This window comes from Vigna unguiculata, chromosome 1, assembly GCF_004118075.2.
Source record: "Vigna unguiculata cultivar IT97K-499-35 chromosome 1, ASM411807v1, whole genome shotgun sequence".
Taxonomy (NCBI): Eukaryota; Viridiplantae; Streptophyta; class Magnoliopsida; order Fabales; family Fabaceae; genus Vigna; species Vigna unguiculata.
Genome location: NC_040279.1, coordinates 6,077,073 through 6,099,253, shown reverse-complemented (window position 1 = coordinate 6,099,253; position 22,181 = coordinate 6,077,073). Strand labels below are relative to the sequence as shown.

Below are 22,181 nucleotides of genomic sequence, written 5' to 3'. Positions count from 1 at the left end.
ACTTTTGACATCCATTTGATATAATTTAAATTTCATAATAGAGGCATAAGCAAGAAGTAAGCGTATAGCTTCTAACCTTGCAACAGGGGCGTATGTTTCATCATAGTCTATACCTTCTTCTTGTCGATATCCCTTTGCCACAAGCCTAACTTTGTTCTTAGTAATATTTCCATCTTCATCCATCTTATTTCTGAAAACCCATCTTGTTCCAATCACTTGAAGTGATTCATCTCTTGGAATCAACTCCCATACTTTATTTCTTTCAAATTGATTGAGCTCTTCTTGCATTACAATGCACCATTGATCATCTTGAAGAGCTTCTTGAACATTCTTTGGTTCAATCTGCGAGACAAAAGCAACATTCATACAAAAATTGTTCATATTTCTAGTAATTACCCCTTTTGTAATATCACCAATGATCTTGTCTAGAGATAGTCCTCTTGGTGACTTCCAGCATTTTTCAAGATCTTCAGATTGATAAGGTGGATTCTCATTTAAATACATCTCATCAAGGGTCTCCTGAATATATTCTTCATCACCTGTAATTTGCTTATTTGACTCAAGAGGGTTTACCTCAAGGTCTACAACTTCATCAAAAACAACATGCATTCAACATTCGAAGTTCTTCGATTAAAGACTCTATATGCTTTACTAGTAAGAGAATATCCTAGAAATATTGCTTCATCAGCTTTAGAATCAAATTTTCCTAAATTTTCTTTTCCATTATTTAAGACAAAACACGTGCATCCAAAAATTTTAAGATGAGCAATATTTGGCTTTCTACCTTTAAATAATTCATAAGGAGTAATTTTTAAAATAGGCCTAATAAGCATTCTATTTAAAACATAACATGCAGTACTCACAGCATCAGCCCAAAAATATTTAGGAACATTATATTCATTTAGCATTATTTTAGCTAGTTCTTCTAAGGATCTATTTTTCCTCTCTACAACTCCATTCTGTTGAGGTGTCCTAGGTGCAGAGAAATTATGCAAAATTCCATTTTTATCAAAAAAATTTTCAAATGACTCATTTTGAAATTCTCCACCATGATCACTTCTTATAATCTTAATTTTCAAATCTTTTTCATTTTGAACTAATTTTGCAAATTTTTTAAATGCTTTAAAGGCTTCACTTTTTAAGGTAAGAAAGAAAGTCCAAGTAAACCTAGAGTAGTCATCCACAATAACAAGAGCATAATAATTTCCTCCATAACTCTTAATCTTAGAGGGACCAAATAAATCCATATGCAACAGCTCTAAAGGCTTTGAAGTAGATAAAATATTTTTTGAATGAAAAGATGATCTTACTTGTTTTCCTTTTTGACAAGCAGCACATATTTTATCTTTTTCAAATTTTATTTTTGGTAAACCGATCACTAATTCTTTAGACATCAACTTATTCAGCTGTTTCATGTGAATATGAGCAGCCCTTTTATGCCACAACCAAGGATTTTCTTCTTTTGCAACTAGACATGTTATATTACTAGATGATGCACAATCAAGATCAATTAAATAGATATTATTGTGTTTCATACCTTTCAAAGCAATTTCATTAGAATCCTTTTGGTGGATAGTGCAGTAATCACTTTCAAAGATAACTTTGAGACCTTTGTCGCATAGTTGACTAATATTGAGAAGATTGTGCTTCAGTCCTTCTATAAGTAGCACATCCTTGATTTCCAAGGTATCTCCTCCACCAACATCTCCAATTCCAATTATTTTCCCTTTGTTGTTATCTCCATATGTAACAAATCCTTGATCCTTTCTTTTGAGATTCTTGATCTTCCTTTTATCACCCGTCATGTGTCTTGAGCATCCACTGTCAAGGTACCACAATGATTTTCTAGCTTTGGAAATTAACTACAAAATAAGAAAAAAAGTAATTTCTTTTAGGTCCCCATTAACTTTATTGGGTCCTTGAGGTTAGAGAGATATAAGAATTATCTGGCAATAGGCATCCAAGTATACTTCCCATTTGGAACATCATAGTGTTTAATATTGCATTTATTTGATGTATGCCCCTTTTTCATGCAATAAAAACAAGTAGCTAAACAAGTATTTCTATAGTGAGCAGTTCCTTTTTCTACCCACACTCTACGAGTCCTTTTATTTTTAGGAACATATTTATTTCTACTTAGATTCTTCTTCTCAAAAGCATGTTTTTCAAAAGATTTATTTTCTAAAGCATCTTTAAGTTGTTTTTCTAAAATCATTAACTCAAACATATAGTTTTTGCAAGATTCACATTCAACAGCCTCAATTTCTCTATTTTCTAAACTTAAGATTTTATTTTTCAAAACATTTTCTTCTTCTAGAGATTTTTCAAGATTGTCTTGTAATTCTTTAAAATCCTTTTTTAATTTTTTGTGAGCAATATCTAATTTACTGGATTTAGCAAGCAATTCTTGAAAAGCATCATAAAGAGAATCATAATCATTTTCATTGTCAGAGGAGCTTACCTCACTGTCAGAGTGATCACTATTGGCCATTAAGCAAAAGTTTGCTTCTTCCTCATCGGATCCTTCAGAGTTGGATGAACTTGAGGCATTATCTTCCCACGCTATGTATGCCTTTTTCTTATAATATTTCTTGCTTTTCTTTTCATCACTCCTTTTTGAATTTGGGCAGTCTGCTTTTACATGACCAATTTCTCCACATCCATAGCATTTAAAGTTTGAGGAGCTTCCTTGATTCTCCTTCTTATTACTCTTGAATTGATTTCTTCCTTTGGACTTCATGAACTTTGTGAACTTCTTTATCATAAGACTGAGATTCTCATCATCATCAGAATCTTCTTCCTCTTTTTGCTTTTTGCCTTTGACAACCTCGGTTTTGAATGCAATATTTTTCTTTCTTCCTTGATCTTCTTCATCATTCAATCTTCCCAGCTCAAGCTCGTGCTCTCTCAGTTTTCCAAATAGAGCAGCCATGGTCATTGTTGCAAGATTCTGTGACTCCGTGATAGCCGTCACCTTTGGCTGCCAAACCCTACTCAAGGATTTAAGAACTTTTATGTTAAGTTCATCAGTATCAAATGTTTTACCTAACCCATTGAGATGGTTGACAATGTGTGTGAACCGCTTCTGCACATCGTAGATGGTTTCTCCCTGGTGCATTCGAAACATCTCATATTCTTGTATCAAGGAGTTCTTTCTAGCTCGTTTAACATCGTCAGTTCCTTCATGAGTCACTCGAAGGATTTCCCACATCTCGCGTGCACTGGTGCAAACAGAAATTCTGTAGAACTCATCAAGAGTTAGAGCAGATGATATAATGTTTCTGGCTTTAACGTCATATTGAGCTCGCTTGTTTTCATCAGCAGTCCATTGAGCAAAAGGCTTTGGTTCCTGCACTTCATTAACAACGTTAACAGGCACAAATGGTCCATTCAAAACAGCATCCCAAATACCTCTATCAACTGATTCTAAAAATATTTGCATTCTGACTTTCCAAAAAGGATAGTTTTCACCCGTGAAAAGTGGAGGTCTATTGATAGACGCACCTTCAGCAAAAGTTTGATTTGACCCTACCATTTTCGAAAAAATTTGAATGACTATCAAAGCAAGCTCTGATACCAATTGTTGGTATCGCGCAGCGGAATGACTAAACAATGATCAAAAAATCAAGAGGGGGTGAATTGGATTTTTAAAATTCTTGTCAGGTTTTAAAATTTTTCTCAAAATTTAATTAATTAACTTAAAGTAATAGTTACTTTAAATGCAAGTGCAGATAAATAAGGAGTTTAAGGGAAGAAGATGCACACTGATATTTATACTGGTTCGGATCAAAAGACCCTACGTCCAGTTGTTAATCTCTTAAACAAGGAGATTAACTCAACCACTATAATAATCAAAATTACAACAGATTATATGAGAGAAAAGATTAGAAAACACCTCTCTTGAACAACCACAAGAGATGAACAAAACTCCCCCTGAATCTCACAAAGGATGACCAGCTTTCCTAGCAACAGCACAACACTCAATCTTCTAAGAACTCACTTAGAAAAAGTTATCGCTCACTCACACTAGGTTTTTCAAGCTTTCTTTAAGAATCTCACAGAGCAACACTTTGCAGTCACAACCAAAGAACTCTGAATCTTAAAAAGGTATTTTTGAAGTTGAACTGCAGTTCCTTAAATAGAGTTTTCGAAATTTAGGTTAAGAATTTAGCCGTTATGTTCCAACTGCCAAGGATAATCGATTATCACTAAGGATAATCGATTATTCCAGTAGGTTTCCGAAATTTAAGTTAAAAACTGAATCTTTATGTTCCAACTACTAAGGATAATCGATTATCAGTGATAATCGATTATTCCAGTAGGTTTTCAAAATTTAAGTTAAAAACTGAATCTTTATGTTCCAACTGCCAAGGATAATCGATTATCACTAAGGATAATCGATTATTCCAGTAGGTTTCCTGAAAAGCAAATTTTGAACAGGATAATCGATTATTTCAGGAGATAATCGATTATTCCAGTAGGTTTTCGAAAAATACAAGTTCTGCACAGATAATCGATTATCAATAATGATAATCGATTATCACTGTAGTTTTTCTAAAAATAAGAAACCTTCTAGAAAGACGAATGTCATGCTGCTGATTCTAAGTTTAATTAAACTATTCTACAATACACTTATTTTATTTTACAAGATAACATTTGCATAATTGAACACTTTGTCTTCATTAGTGCTTGATCATCATTCAAAATCACTTGACTTCCTTCTTTTTGCCAACAAGTTGGATGGTTACAATTTTGCCATTGATCATTATTATTTGGGTTAAATATATTTTTGGGTAATGGAGCTCCATCCATTTCCTCCCACATTTTCATGCTCGCAAATCATCTCTAATCATATGAAACAAACACATTGGCCACTCGCTTTTACTTTCGTATGTATAATTCATGCCCAAAAACAAACAGAGGCTAAAATGCATTTGGAAGGATTAAGAGATGAAAGTATATTTAAATTATCCTTCATCTTGAATCAAGTGATATGAGACTATATGTTATACTAAAGCGGGTTAGAAGTCGTTGTGTGCATGAATCAACAACCACCCTTGGAGTCCATCTATCATGTACAATTCAACTCCCTTCTTCACAATGTTGAGTATGCACTTACAAATTTGGCTCAAATCAGTGAGCAGTGAAATTTTGGTGATGTGTGGCAAGCTTCTTGTAGAGAGCTTGTAGCTTTACACAATGTTGGTTTAATAAGAGCTTTATATCCTTATTGAATTATCTTGCATGTTAGTTATTACAGTTTGGAGGTTATCCTCATTTTTTTTAAAGGAGGGTTTCCATGTGTTAGGTTTAAAGGGGGGGTTTCACTAAGGAGATACAACACCAATGAGACCTAAGCCTAACCACATAAGGCATTGACACCACTCTCAACCCAAAAGCTTAAGGCAATGGGTTTATGGGTCTTTATTCTTATATAGTGCTCTACTTTCTCATTTTTGGTCAATGTGGGACTTAGACTCACACTTGGATTCCTAACAATCTCCCCCTCAAGGGTGAGTCCCTTCAACCACATTGGTACACTCCCCCTCCAGCGGAAGCATTCCCAACCACGAGTACTCCTTTTCTGCCCTTTTATGTACCGCCGTTCTTCTTAACGGGACATGCTTACCTGACCCACACTGTCAGGAAGACTTTCGATACTAGGACTATACTGGTACTGCACTCGTCTGAGCCGGTATTAACCATCGGCTCTGATACCACTTGTTAGGTTTACAGAGGGGGTTTCACTAGGGAGATACAACACCAATGAGACCTGAGCCTAACCACATAAGGCATTGACACCACTCTCAACCCAAAAGCTTAAGGCAATGGGTTTATGGGTCTTTATTCTTATATAGTGCTCTACTTTCTTATTTCTGGTCAATGTGGGACTTAGACTCACACTTGGATTCCTAACACCATGTGAGCTTTGAGGGAGCTAAAGAATGTTGTATCCATCTAGGATAAGATGATAATGTTGATGCAATTGTTTTACTCATGGTAAGTACCATAGGATTGCGATATGTGAATAGTTTTACTCAAGCCCCACAATGGGTATTATGTCCTGACCTCAAGTTCGTTGCTCTTTCCCCTTAGTGCTTGACTAAAGGGTTAGTTATAGTACACACAATAGTCTCACATCTCTTACAGTACACTAAAGGACATTTTAAATACATTTGTCACCCTTAACCCTCACATGTGCCTTTTATGGACAAAATTATGATGGAGCTCTAGAATCTTAAGTAAACAATATCTTGGATGTGGTGATTGACCCTAACGATGTTATCTAAATGAACTTGAAGTTAAAGCATTGGCACCATCTATAGGAATGAAAACAAGGTTCCAAACACAATTCTTATTCTCCAAGGGAATTGAAACCCTTGTTTCCTTAGCCATCAACTAGGGGTAGTGGAAGAATGGTTTCAAAGATGAACCTTCATTCCTCTCGGACCTTGACTGAGGAACTTATTCTAGTACATTAAGTCAATTAGGAGTCAAAGCCAAAGGTAATTTAAATACACCTTTTTATCTTAATCCTCTAAGACACCTTTTAAGGATAAAATCATGACGAAGCTTTAAACTCTAAAGCGGATAGTACCTCATATGCAATGATTGACCCTAATAATGTTATGTCAATTAAGTTAAGGTCAGAACATTGTCACTAACAAGGGGAATGAAAGTGAGGTTTCAAATTTGAGTTGAAATCATGTTCCTTCAATCCTCAACTGAGGAGAATAGAAAAGTAGCTCCAAAGATTAACCCGCGTTCTCGTTATACGTCGATTGATGGGCTTGTTCCAATACACCAAATAGAAAGGAGTCGAGGACAAATACAATTTAAATATATCTTCCTCCCTCAACCTTTCAGGATGCCTTTCAAGGACAAAAATATGATAGAGTTATATACTCTAAAGTGCACAATACCTCAGATGTAGTGATTAACCATAACACTAATATCTCATCTGACTTGAGGTTAGAACAATTATATATAATATTAATTATGTCAATTTCAATTTATGAAAGAAACATGTCATAATATTTTTGAAGTTAAAGAATTTTTGTTTTTTTATTTAAAGTTTATTCATGTGAAAGCATAAAGTTTTCTAAAGAGAACTATTATAATTAAGAAATAGAAAACAAATCAAGTTATGATGTAAGATGATTAAACCAAAGTTCATGTGATAAAGAAAAACACAAATATTAATCTGTCACAAAATTTAAACTCAGATAATGCAAAATGACTCTTGAAGAAGGGCATACTACAAAAGAGAGGAAAGTAATGGAGGAAAAAAAAATCAATGTATATGTCCATGTTAGCTAATATGTGTTCATATTTGTTTCTCTCCATTAAAATATGTGCCACCATAAATTGCATGCATTTAGTATTGGCAAGGTAGCTAATCCATCTGTTTCTCATAGCCCAAGACACGATATTTGAGTTTTTAAAAGTCTTTGTAGCTAAGATAAGTTACATTCAAGCAAGAGAATAGAGTTTTCAATTTGACCTAGCCCATAATATAACATCTCATTTTAATAGAGTAATTTTACTAATATAAAATATCACATTTTTAGTAATAGGAAGCAAATAGTTCATGAGCTAGAAATTTCTATTATCCAAAAGTATAACCATAGCAACATGAGATATGAAAAAAAACTAACTCTAAGAATCTAGGATGTATAACATAAAAAAGTACAAAAGTCTTTCAAAAGATTAACAACAAAAACTAAACGATAGCGTGAAAACTAGACAATAACATCATCTTCCTCCATAGGAACACCACCACATGTTTCCTCCTTTGATCACACCAATATAGGTGATTATTGCAAAATAAGAGAACAAGAAACAAAAACTACATATCAAAGATAAGGTAAGCTAACAAGCAAAGGAAACATCATATTATTACAATTTATCCAACATTCATACACCAAGCATTCGTGAAGACATACATTTCACAAACAAAGGAAAATTCTAGACTAAATTAGCAGGATAAAGGCATTGATATCGGATCCTTAAAAGTTGTGCACTTATGGTGGCCTCTACTACTCTGTAAAACAATTGCTAATTGATTTCACCCTACCACTCACAAGATTAGTCCTTCCCCCGTCTTAGGCCAAGGTAAAGTCCTTATACTAGGACCTCCTGTTATTTTCACCACATAACACATTATACTCTACATGAGTTTGAATGATTATTAGAATGTTAGGATAATTTCCACCTCAGGATCCCTACATCAATGGATACACTAAAGAATCACAACCATAAGGATTTTTGCACATAATCCCTTAGATTATAACTTTCATAATAACATTACCACTTTCGTGCCATGATTCATCAAATCAAATTTTCACACTTCCAAAAAGTGACAATTACAAAATGGGAAAGTACACCAATGAAATATACCCTTTTGTTCAATAAAAACATTAATCCATACATCACTTACCTTCTATTTAGCTCATCAAAATAATGAAAATCATTTATTTAACTACAAAACACATTTCAAACATCCCCATGGTCAAACTAAAGATTTATATGTCTAGGATCAACTATCAAAATTTTAGCTCGACTTGATAGTTAACAAAACAGGAATCTTGATTTTCTCGAGATAACTTGTACCAGGAAAAACCCAACTTGCCTAGCGAGGCACAAGGCTCGCCCAAAGAGATTTCCTCTTTGTCAAAGTCAGTTTCGACACTCGCTACTCACCCATCGAGATATAGGGCTCGCCTAATGAGTCTGCATAATGCGAAAACTCAAATTCTACAATTTTGATAGTGCCAAAAAATCCAAAAACTCATTCCAAGCTTCATACAAGTTAAAAATATCTCCAATTCATATTAAACTATAGATTCAACTAGAATTATCTCATTTAACATGCTTTCAAAGAAAACCCAATTTTCACCATACATACACAAATAAACATTGCAAGTTAGGGATTCTCCATCTCATACCAATAAAAAACAAAAATTAGCAACCAATTTAAGATGCCAAATCACCACATCAATATGCAGTCATAGACCAAATGAAAATCATCATGCAATAGTTCAAAATTTTAGCTTCCCTCACCTTAAATAAAATCCTAGGATCTTCCACACCTTCCCACCTCTTTGACTCTCAAAAAACCTACCTACATTCAACTCACGATTTCAAAAAGTGGGTTTCGATGCATTCTCCGCAATGGTTGCAATGGTAGCCTCTGATAAAAGAGAAGATGAGATTGGTATGAGATATCAAGAAGAAAGACAAGGATCAAGGGGGCTGCTCAGGGAAGAAGATCATTACGTCTGTTTTCTAAGGCAAATTGACTATGAGTTAAAAAAGAAAAAAAAGAAAGGGGTTTTACACATAAGGCTTGGCCTTGGCTTACATGGGTCAGGGAAAGAAAGTCCACAAGGATAAAAGGCATATATAATAAAAAAATCCATAGGGCCAAAATAGTTCCAAAAGCCTAACGTGATATGACCAACCCATGGATTAACCTATGTGAGTTGGTCTAAGATCAAGATAGAAAAAATGGATCAGACCTAGGTTGACTCAATTTTATCCTAAGTGTGAGCCCACTCTACTGGACCCATTTTGTTAGGCCTGTTCAGATCGACTCTCGAACCAATTCGACTCGGACCTACCTTCAGCTAGGATGATTCGACTCGACCTTTGACTTATTCCAACTTATCCTGAATCTCAGTCTCGATTGGCTCGTCTCGACCTTCGACCCAAACCGACTTGTCTATCATTCGACATATGCCAACTAGTCTCGACGTTTGTCATGGATCGACTCGTCTCAACCTTCAGTTTAGGCCAACTCATCTCTATCTTTGGTCAGGGTCAACTTGTCTTGACTTTTGACCTGCACTATCCGCTCTCGACCTTCAGCCGAACTATTTTGTCTTAACCTTCGATCCAAGCTGACCTATCTTCAACTTTACATGTCGGGATTTTTTTTTACCTCACGCTGTAAAAGATTTTTTTTTTTCAATAGTATATTAGGATTGATCCATGAACCATAAATCAAATTGTCACCTCTACCAACCAACCATTAGTCACTATAGTCTAAGTGGCTAGAATTTTTCCCACGAGTTCAACTCTTAGTGCAAATGTATTTCTAATGCATGAGGCAAAGCTATCAAAGTATTCACCCCTGCTTCACCGGGAAAGAACTCCACAAGCAGCATGTTTAGGTGTTCCCTTACTGCCTCATCCACATTACATTTGATCATTCCCACCATCAGCAACCTCCAAATAATTTTCCTCACTTAAGAGAATGTTTATGTTAAAATATTTTAAAACAAAAATTTGTTGGATATCATTACTCATAGCCCCTTTAGATAAATTACTAGACAGCTTGCAACTAGCCCACTCTAGAGAAGAGTTAAAGGGTTGTCAAACTCTGAACCGTTGTGCATTCAGAGGATATTAATGTAGGTTGCCATTTATTATCTTTCATTTGAGTGTTTATGATTTATTCATCTAACGAAGTCCATCTAAAAATTCTGGAATGGTATTTTATATTTTTGCTAAAAATAGAAGACCACCAACTCCATTTGTTCTTCAGAATTTAGTCTATTTTTAATCCAAATCTAATAAAACATGTCATCAGAAATATAAAATATTTAATATGAAAGAAAATAAGAACTGGTCGGTAGATTTTAGGTCACATTAAACTAACCTCATTTATTAAATAAGCATTATCATTATATGAACTGTATGAGTTGGTCCAAACAATAGAAACCACATGTGACAGCCTTAAAAGACGACGAAGGAATTGAATAACATGTTCTTAAAAAGGTATTATTAGCATCCTTAAATTGAAATTACAACAAGATTATTACCAAAAAAGGTAAATGGTTTGCCTTTAAAACTTCAAGCAAAAGTTATATACTTAAAAGAACACCCTAAACTAGAGCTGAGCTGCCAAAATGGACCGTTCCGTCCGGCCTGACCCGACTCACTACGAGTTGGTCATTTAGTGGGTCAATCTAACCTGACTCACTTATAAGCCAGCCGAAAAACTTTTAATCCTGTCCGGCCCACCACGAGTTGGTGGGTTAAATGGGTTAACTTATTAGCCCATTTAATTAAAATAAAATATATTTTTTTAAGTCATAAATTATAATTGGGATTAAAATTTAAATAAACTTCAATGCAATCTAAATACAATCCAAAAATGATATTAAACTCCAATACAAACAAAATTAAAAAGAAAAACAAATTACTATCTAAAATCAAAGCATTCTTATCACTTATCCAACTATAATATTAGAGTCTTGAATGGATAAATCTACAACATTTTCATCTCTTGAAGCATATTTTCTATTCTCATCTATTTGAAGTTGAAGCTAGGTTTCCATTTGCGAACCCACTAATGTGTTTGGTTAAAAAAACAACCCAACATAATGTGTGTGACCATACGGGTTGATGAGCCAATCCGACTCACCACAAGTTCAACTCGAGTGAGCTAAGTTCTTGGTAGGTCGAGTCAGAAATTTATCCTACTAACATTTGTAAAAAAATTTCAACCCAATCCGACTCATATCCTTGGTAGGTCAAATTGACCCACATGTTCTAACTCACTTTGAAGACTCTACTTGAAACAATAGAATTAATAAACACCTAAAAAAAGTTTAAAATAAACAACAAAATATATCAAAATGCATCACATTTGTAACTAAAAATGCATAACAGTTTATAACATCAAAATTAAAATTTTCCAAAATATATCTATTAAATTTTGCCAGGTTCTATCTATTAAATATTCCATGTTCTCGGATTTAATGAACTGATTCATATTTCTGATAATCATAAATTCTTTTTGAAAAAATTGTATTCGTTATCTGTCATATCACGAGTTTAATGTGCCGACTATATAAAGTAGTGTGTACCCTCCCTTATACAGCAATAGCCGTCAGTGAAAATAGCTACATATTTTCACGTTCTTGGTGAGTTTTGCGGGTGAAGTACTGCCATAAAAACTTTTATGAATAACAACAAAAAGTAGACCCCATTTTTTAGAATCAATTTGGAAGGTGTGAAACACCAAAGTGGTCCAAATAAATACGAGGAAAGTTAATCATTCTAGGGTACTTTCTCGAAAAAATTAAAATAAATAAATTATAAAATAATTATAGAATTTTAACTTTTCATTTTTACAATATAAAAATTGTGTTTAATATATATGATTTTGTTTTATATAATATATAATGTACTCAAGTTGTGTTCTATTTATTTATTTTTGTACTAAATGTAATACTTATCGAATATGAGTACAGGAGAAAAAGAAATAAAAATCGTACTAAACAAATATAATTTCAACATAGAAAAGGAAAGAAAATAAACTAAGAAAGTTATATTTATCAAGTATGACTTTATTGGAAGAAAAATAAAAAAAAAAATTAGAAGTTATGCAAATCTAATAACTTCAATAAGAATTATAATAAATTATGTTTATTAAACATATAACTTCAATAAAAAAATACATAAAATAAAATCATGTATGTACAATACCACATATATGCAAAAGAAGTAAAAATGTTTTTTATTTTTATTAAAATTAAAGAGTGATACGCGTGAACAGTGTGTTGATTAAAGAAAAAAACAAGAATCAAAACAATTTTTTTATATAAAAAAATGGGGTCTTATTTTGGACCATAAATTATGTTTCTTTAAAACGTTTTGAATGAAAATGGTCTCAGTCTTAATCAAATACTACTCAATTATATATATATATATATATATATATATATATATATATATATATATATATATATATATATATATATATACTAATTTGTTATGAAAAAATGGGAGTAATGAAATAACTACATAAAACTCATATGACACAAGTGAAGATGAAAACCAAATCTCAAATTATTAAATAGAATGAAAAAAATACTTTAACATATCACTTAAGAACTATAGAACTTACTATTAAATAAATAAATAAATAAATAAGATACATACAATTAGTTATAACATAAATAGAACTTATTAATTGACAAATAATAATTGCATACACAATAGTGGCTCTATCAAACCTTTATTATTATTACTAGATATTTCACCAGTGGAAGACTTATACATTATTAAAGAGTTGGTATGAAATTAAATTAAAAAATGAAACAAAATATAATTCAAAAATAAAGTCCATTACAAGTAAAAAAGTAATAGCAGGAAGAGAGGGACCGAGCAATTGAAATGAGAGAGGAAGAGGGATGGGAGACCATGCCCCAAAAATATATTTATAATTATATTAAAATATTTTTTTTCTGCTCACGAGAAATGTAGATAAGCCAAATAAATTATACTTTCTAGTTAGCTTCTCGTAAGTATTTAGCTAAAGAATAAAAAATAAATAAGCTTATATTGAAAATATTAAAATTGAATAAACAAAGATGAGAATAATAAGTCGAAAATTTTAAAATAACAATTTCACTAAAAATTGGATGTTTATTTTTTATTTTTCTCTTATTCCCACTAAAAACTATTTAGTTCAGTTTTATAGTGACATATATAGATAATATATATATATATATATATATATATATATATATATATATATATATATATATATATAAAGAAGGGTTAAATATATTTTTTGTCACTCAACTTTTTGGAAATAGTTTCTTTTTAAAATTTTGGACTAATTTTGTTCCCAATTTTAGAAATGCATGTATTTAGTTCTTTTAATAAATACATTTCATGATAATATTTTAGTTGTTTACATTGTTTAACTCATTTTCACTTCAATGTTTACTGAAAAACGTGTTTAAAATATCAAATAAATTTAACAAAATTTGGCTAAAAAGACTATATTCACCTATTTTTTAAGGATAAGAAACTAAATTAATCCAAAATTTGAAAGAAAAAATAATTCTAATTTACATTAAACATATTTAATATTATAAAAAATGAATGATGCATAATACTGTGTGAATAAATAAATAAACAATAAAATAAAGGAAAAATCTTTAGTCTTTTCAGTATACATACTATTCAATCTTCTTTAATTACTTCCTTAACTTACTTTTGAAAAATTAACAAGGAATAGTACCAATAATACCCAACCCATTGTTCTTTAAATAGAAAGGAATGGCGAAAGTTTTAGACAGCATAGCAGAAATGAGAAGTAGCACTCTTTCTCTCCTCTGTCTTCTTTCTTTCGCAACCCTTTTGGGTGTTAATGGCGCTGCAGGTGTAGCTCCCAGTGTTGTGCCAAGACACGATGTTTCATCCTTCAACAAAACCCTTTTTCCTTCAAATTTTGTCTTCGGATTAGGTTCTTCTGCTTACCAGGTTCTCATACCCACACAACAATCACTTCGTTTTTCTTTCTTTCTTCCATAACCAAGTTTTCACCTCTTAGTTAAACTGATGCATACTATTTTTTACTATTTTGATATTTGAAGATATCAGATTCCTTTTTACTGTATATTTAGTATAATTTTAAATTATGTTAATTATTGGAAATTTAAGGTGAATTATAATTTTAAGAGAATAAAAATAAATAAGATAACAAATGTCCACAGAACCTAGTATCATATGATATTTTATATTGGTTTACTGGTATGTCAAATCTTTGTCGGTAACTCTTTTTTATTCGATTTTAAGTGTAAGTTTATACTGGATATAAATAAAAAAGTTGAACGTTATATAGATAAAAGACTTATTTTAAATATTAAAGTCAATGATTAATTTTGATAAACGATTTATATGAGTACAATATAATTTTTATCAAAAGTTAAAAGTTAAAATGAACAACCCTACAACAAAATAGGAGTGAAAAGCATTCGTAATTGAAAATACTTTTGTTCAATGGAGAGATTATAAATATGAGATATAGAAGAAACTCTGCTCTTTTTATCTTTTTGATGAATTCTCCCCTTTAAAGACTCATCACTTCTCAAAAAATCTCATTAATTTTAATGTAGTAATATTTTTTTTGATATATTTTAAAAACACAATAAAGATACAACATCGAAAATTCTCATTAAAAAAAATCTAAATATTGTCTTTGTTTGAAGTTGTTTATTAAGTATAACAATACATGTTAATTGGGTTGTGTTTGTTAATTACTCAGGCAGAGGGTGCATCAAATGTAGATGGCAGAGGACCATGTATATGGGATACCTTCACCCAACAGCACCCAGGTTATTCTCTAAACCAATTAATTTTTGTAATCAAATTTGCTTAGAATTGTAACAAAATAGATACATTTTTAAAAAGTTATTAGAAAAGATAACTCTTACTTGAAAGTTTGAATCCTTTGTTATGAAGTTCAAACACAATTTTACTTTTATCTAAGAAGAAATTACACATTGTAAGTAAGTAAAAAGTATAAAGATTTGTTTACATTATTAACTTAAAAGTAAATGTACATTATAATAATATTTCCTAGTCACCAAAAGTATGTGTAGAATAAAAGGAAGTCAAAAGAAATTATCTTATAAATTAAAAGAAATAAAAATAAAAGTTTATGTAAAATTCATTATGTTTAAACATGGCATGTGTGTGGTGTGAACAGAAAAAATTTGGGATCGAAGCACTGGTGATGTGGGAGCTGATTTTTATCATCGCTACAAGGTACATTTTCCTTCTAAAATCACCCTTTTTAGTCATCATAGTGCTAAAGTAATTTTTTTTTAAATAAATATGAGTGCAAATTTCATATTAGATAGCAACCTCCAAAATAAATAATATTGAAAGTGATATTTTTGTCTGCTATATAATGATTAAAGAGTGAGTCTCTATCGAAAAAAACTCAGCATTTAAGTTTTGTGGATGGCAATATTGTGATATTCGAAAAACAAAATACTTGACAAAACCACATATTATATCTTAATTATTATATTATATTTTTTAGTGTTTCATTTTCATTAATGAATATTGATTTATTGAAGTAATTTATCTAACTGTGAAATGTTGCAGGAAGACATAAAAATCGTGAAAGAAATTGGGTTGGATTCTTACAGATTCTCCATCTCTTGGACAAGAATATTCCCCAGTAAAACACAAATCCTAACTCCACTCTATTCTTCAATATTAAATTCTCCATATATATATGTACTAGAAAAATAATACACACCAAATCTGTTTGAATAAAAAAAAATAAAAAAAATATATTAAATTAGTTTATCTTAGAATTCAAATTAACTCGTAAACGAGTTAACGGTAATTTCTAGAAAAATCAATACAAGAAAACCTGTATAAATTAATTTTATTTATTTGATAAAACAAAATTATTGAAATTGAAAAGTGATGAAAAATATTGAATTGCTTGGTGCAGAGGGCAGGGACGTTGTTAATCCCTTGGGTGTTAAATTCTACAACGACGTCATCAATGAGATCCACGCAAATGGTAAACCTCTCTCAACACTTTTTTTTTTTTTTCTTTTTAACTCTTTGACAATTAACTCATTTTTGGCTTAATTTTGAATAGGTTTATTTCCTTTTGTCACTCTTTTTCATTGGGATTTTCCACAAGCTCTTGAAGATGAGTACGGAGGATTTAGAAGTCACAAAGTAGTGTAAGTCACAATCTTGAATAACATTTCACATTAGAGAATTGAATATTTAGTTGTTTTTTATTTGTTAAGTTTTCAAAATATACAGATAAATATTGATTTTGATATCTTTAAAATAAAATAAATATCGTAAATATGCAATTAAGCATGGATTTTGAATTAATACCTTTTGTCACCCTTTTCCACTGGGACTTCCCACAAGCTCTTGAAGATGAGTATGGGGGATTTCGTAGTCATAAAGTGGTGTGAGTAACGATCTATAAACATACTTAACAATTATTAAGTAATTAAAAGTTATAAAACCGTAATTAAGCATGGATTTTGAATTAAGTTTTGGTTTGTTTGTTGTGAATAATTAGGGAGGATTTTCGTAAATACGCTGATTTTTGCTTCAAGACGTTCGGAGACAGAGTGAAGCATTGGGTGACTCTGAACGAACCGTTATCGTATAGTCTGAATGGTTACAATGGAGGAACCTTTGCACCAGGTAGATGTTCTAAGTACGCTGGGAATTGCACCGCTGGTGACTCAGCCACTGAACCCTACATCGTTGGACACAACCTTTTACTTGCTCATGAGTCTGCTGCCACCTTGTACAAGACAAAATACCAGGTTAGCTTCAAAAACATTTTCCTCAAAATAAAAATGAGAAATTCTAGTCTATATTATTATTGTTATTACTATAGATTTTTCCTTCAAAATATCTCTTATTTCGTTGATGAACATATTTAAATTATTGGAGAGTATTGATGATGTCTGTCAACTCTGGTCTGGTTTAGGTATACATCTTTATTGATGGTCTCTTTTTGTTCATTTAATTTAAATAGTACAATTCTTTAAAAGTATAATATAAATTGAAAGATTTATTAAGAAAGTACAATTTTAAGAAAGAGTTATTAATAATGATAAAGGGATATAGTTGTGCTGCTATTTTTAAAGTAACAAATTTATCCATATTTTTATTTTTATATTTATTAAATAAGTAGCTTTTATTTCATTCTCAAGAAATTAAACTAGTAATGATTAAAATATATAAATGTTATATATGTGATTACTTTTTGAACTTAAATTTAATAAAAAAATATTAAAAATTAAATTTAAGTCTATTTCGTTCTTGGAAAATTAATTATAAAATAAAATCTATTGTTATTTTATTTATTTTTTTCTAAAAAAATCTCCTACTGAAGACACAATGAAAACAATAATAATAATCGTATATAAAAGTTAAAACAATTTCAAGACAAATTATATAGAACCATAAATACTTAAATTTTATTTTATTAAAAATTCAAAATCGTATATTTTTACGACAACAAATAAAAATGTAAAAATATCAATATAATTTTTTACTGTACATATTAATCCTATCTTCACTGAAAAAAAAAATAACTTTTTCTTTCTGACACAATATTTCAGTAAAAACATTGGACAACAAAATTCCTTTCAATTACGGTTCCCACTATAAGTTTTTCTAAACTAACTGGAAACTAAATTTCACAAGCTATATAATCATATATTAGTCTACAATTAACTATAATACATATAAATAACATCACCTAAAATATAGCTTTTGTTAAAGCTATATTTAAGCGTTTTCTTTTCTCTTTTCGAAGCTTTATATTGGAAAATTAATATATGATAACAATGTTAAGTTTTAAAATACAGAAGAATTTATCTTTTAAAGAAAAATAATACTATGATTTCTATTTTTTGACTCTTTATTTTCTAACGTAATTCAGTGTGAGTCATTAACTATTTTAAAAGAAGAGAAATATTAGTACATTAATCAATGATCTACACTAAATTATATCAATGGCACTAAATTATATCAAAGAGTAAAAAAATAGAAATTATAGTATTATTTTCTTTTTTCTTAAAACACTTTAAACTTCATACATAACTGTTATTTTTTCAAAATGAACTAAATCATACATTATAATTAATAATAAAAACAAATTTAAAGATTGGAGACATGAATGAATGATAAACACGGTAAGTTGTGTTTGAATCGTAACTAGAAAAATTAAGTTCGATCGAATGAAACCGAAAATTTTAATAAATGAAATTTTTTTTATAGTATTACTTTAAAAGTGTGATGTTTATTTGTTGTGTAGGCTCGTCAAAAAGGACGAATTGGGATCACCATACCAACTCACTTCTTTCTGCCAAAATCTAACACTGCTGCTGATAACAAGGCTGCAAGCAGAGCTCTCGATTTTTTCTTTGGTTGGTACGTAAAACAAAACTCACAAAAATCTCATATTCCCCACTACCATTCACATTCTGGACTCAATTGTGAATTGTTGGCCCAAAAGCCCAAATGGCATCATTAGTTGATAAAAACACATTAATTTTGAACATTTGTAAAATATCCATTCTCTGCAGGTATGCTCATCCGGTTACATATGGTGATTATCCTGAAAGTATGAGATCTTTAGTGGGAGCTAGACTCCCTGCCTTCACAAAAGCTGAATCCGAAGGCCTCAAAAACTCCATTGATTTTCTTGGTGTGAATTATTACACCACATATTATGCAGAACATGCTGCACCAGCCACCACCAACAGGACCTTCTACACAGATATGCTAGCTAGTCTCAGCAGTAAGTAAAATTGGCTACACAAAATTATTTTATTTTATTTTACTAATTTTTAGCAGTTAACTGACAAACACAATCAACAATTTTCTCTTCATCACAGCGGAAAGGAATGGCCTATCAGTTGGAACTCCGGTACACTAAATTTTCTGTCAAACTATTATTTAAACTAATCATGTTTAGTTTTAGTTGGTTCATGCATGTACCATTTGCTTCATCTCATACAATGGTATTTGCGAACACAAGTGGTTAAGAATCTAAGTGTGAGTCTAAATGTCACATTAAGTAAAAATGAGAAAATGGAGCACCATATAAGGATGAAGACCCATAAATCTATTGCTTTAAGATTTTGGATTGAAAATGGTGTTAATACCTTATGTGGTTAAACTCTCATTATGATGTATTTCTCCAGTGATTTCCTCTATAAACCTAACACAAGTAAACCATGCAAGCTGTGAAACTGCATTTCTACTTGTAATGAAGAAAAATTTGTTGTTGTGCAGACCGATCTGAATTGGCTCTTTATCTATCCCAAGGGAATTCATCATCTTATGTTACACATAAAGGACCAATACAAAAATCCAGATGTTTACATCACAGAAAATGGTAACTAAACCATCAGATTTCATTTTGGTCCGTGGTTAGATTCAGGAGCATTACAATGATCTTATTACATAACGTATAAAGTGATTAGATTAATTAGAAACTAGTTCTTTATATGGTTCTTAATTTATTTTAGGCATTGCTGAATCAAGGAATGACTCCATACCAGTGGATGAAGCACGCAAAGATGCAATCAGAATTAGATACCATAATGGCCATCTCCGATTCCTTCTTCAAGCCATCAAGTGAGAAAGTGAAATATGTTTCTTATTTACACATATTTGGTTCACAATGAATTCCTTAATTGTGATGATTATTGTGTTTGCTTGTGGTGCATGCATGCAGAGATGGTGTTAATGTGAAGGGCTACTATGCATGGTCATTTTCTGACAGCTTTGAATGGGATGCTGGTTACACAGTTCGATTTGGCCTCATATATGTGGATTACAAGAACAATTTGAAGAGATACCCCAAGTTCTCTGCTTTTTGGCTGCAAAAGTTTCTTCTCGCCTCTTGATCTATTGTTTCTTTGACATGTCTAGTGTTTTTCTTGTTTACTCCCTAATTATCACTTCTATTGGGGGTAATCAAGAAATTGTTGTTACCAAATAAATAGTGCAATGGCATGTCAATGTAGTATACCACCGGTTCATAAGGGTGGCCGTGAGTTCTAGAGGTTCATTGTGTGAGGAAATTGATAATAAAAATCCTATCTTTTATAATCTCTCTTATCAAAATTCACAAATATCTAGATATGTAAATTTCATTCTTTGTTAGTGAGTATCTTTTCAAAGTAGTAATAGGAGGATTTACATCATTCTAACTATTTTGAAATTTGAAAAAATAGGTTAAAATTTATTCTAATACATTCGATAGTTCCACCTCATTTATGAATCAAATTTATGAATCAAGGTTAAGGACAATTTAAATATATTTTTGTTCTTCAATTTTCTGATATTATTTTTAAAAATAAATTTGTGACTGAATATTAAGTTCTAAAATGAATAATATCTTAGATGTGGCAGTTGATGTAAGACTCTAAAAATTTTAATTTAGAAGAATAACAAAAATGTTGAGTTAAATTTAAATTTTAATATTTAGAATGAGTAAAATGACAAAACAAGTTTTGTAACTCATATAGAAGGTATTAGTTTCAATTCCCATTAGCAATGTTTTTGTTTTAGACAATTTCTAAAATTAAATTTGGATGATTGATGAATTTGGACGATTAATGAATTTGGACTCGTTCCTTTGGGGCTTGGAGAAGAGTAGTAAACATTAAATAAGGCCTCAAAAGTATTTAGGGTTTTTATCAGTGATGAAGTTTTGGGGTAGGATATTTTTTTTAGATAATGTCGTTTTGGAGTCTATAAGGTAAATGGAAAAAAGGGAAAAGTAGTGAACTTTTGAGGATTAAGAGCAATAACGAAGGAGTGGAGTATCAAAGGTTAGAGTTGAAGTAATAATCCTGGTAATGGGAGGTAAGTTTCTTGTTCCTTTTGTTACTTATGCTTGTGTTAATGTTGTAAGGAGAACTAATCTTGTTTGTTTTAGTACGTATGAGATCACGATTTCATTGGGCATAGTTTCGGACCATTGGGCACCACCAAGAGTAGAGACACTATCACAAAATCGTTGGGAACTATAAAACAAGCGTAATGGAATAGAATAGGCGTTAGGTGTGCGTATTGTATGTGTAGGGCATTGGACACCATTTTGTTTTTCTAGTCTAAGTTGTCTTAATAAAATTGTAATTCTCGCTTCATTAACCATTGGATCGAACCAAAATTTTGATAGATGGTTCTTGATATGTAGTTCTTCACTTTGACCGTTGAGATCGATAATTGGATGTATGTCGTTAGAGAAAACAGTTACGCACAATTGTTATATTTTATGTTTCTCTTTCTTGGTTCCTCAAATTTGAAAGAATTATTAATTTGAGGCAATGGATAGTTGTGAGGCACTTAGAGGTGTCAATTTGGCTCAGCCCATAAGGCTTGGCCCTGACCCATGTGAGCTAGGGCCAAAAAATCCCACATTGAAAAAAATTCCCCATCAAAGAAGTTCACAATGTCAAAAACCCCACAAAAGCCTTGTGGATCAAGCCAACTCATGGGCTTTAATCATCAAAATGAAAAATATCTTATTTTTTAAAATATGTTATTAAGCTTTTCAGCGACCTAGATGTGCCTAACGAGCCGGATTACCCAAGCAGGCCCAACAACCCAGACGAGTCGGGCGAGCCCGACGACAAAGACAATACCGATAACCCAAACGGGCCTGATGAGTTAAAATTTTTACCCTCATTTAATATTTAAATTTGGGGATTTAATTGAATTTTATTGCTTAAAAGATTGATTTAATCAGGATTGTGATTATTGGATTTATTGAGTTCATAAGATAAAAATGGCATAAAAAGTTATTTTAGTTGCATAAAATAATATTGGATATTCTAAAGTTTGTTAATGTA

General features: G+C 31.3%; 1 protein-coding gene across 1 annotated transcript; it reads left to right on the top strand.

The window, feature by feature from the left end:
• The first annotated feature begins 14,025 nt into the window (after nt 1-14,025).
• On the top strand, nt 14,026-20,440 carry LOC114164014 (vicianin hydrolase-like). The gene is made up of 13 exons (XM_028048467.1): nt 14,026-14,286; nt 15,071-15,140; nt 15,515-15,573; nt 15,919-15,994; nt 16,277-16,348; nt 16,430-16,517; nt 16,874-17,126; nt 18,629-18,744; nt 18,900-19,114; nt 19,212-19,243; nt 19,612-19,714; nt 19,848-19,956; nt 20,057-20,440. Exons 1-13 carry the CDS (start codon nt 14,083-14,085, stop codon nt 20,226-20,228), a joined length of 1,569 nt encoding a protein of 522 aa, XP_027904268.1. The 5' UTR covers nt 14,026-14,082; the 3' UTR covers nt 20,229-20,440.
• Nucleotides 20,441-22,181: the final 1,741 nt, after the last annotated feature.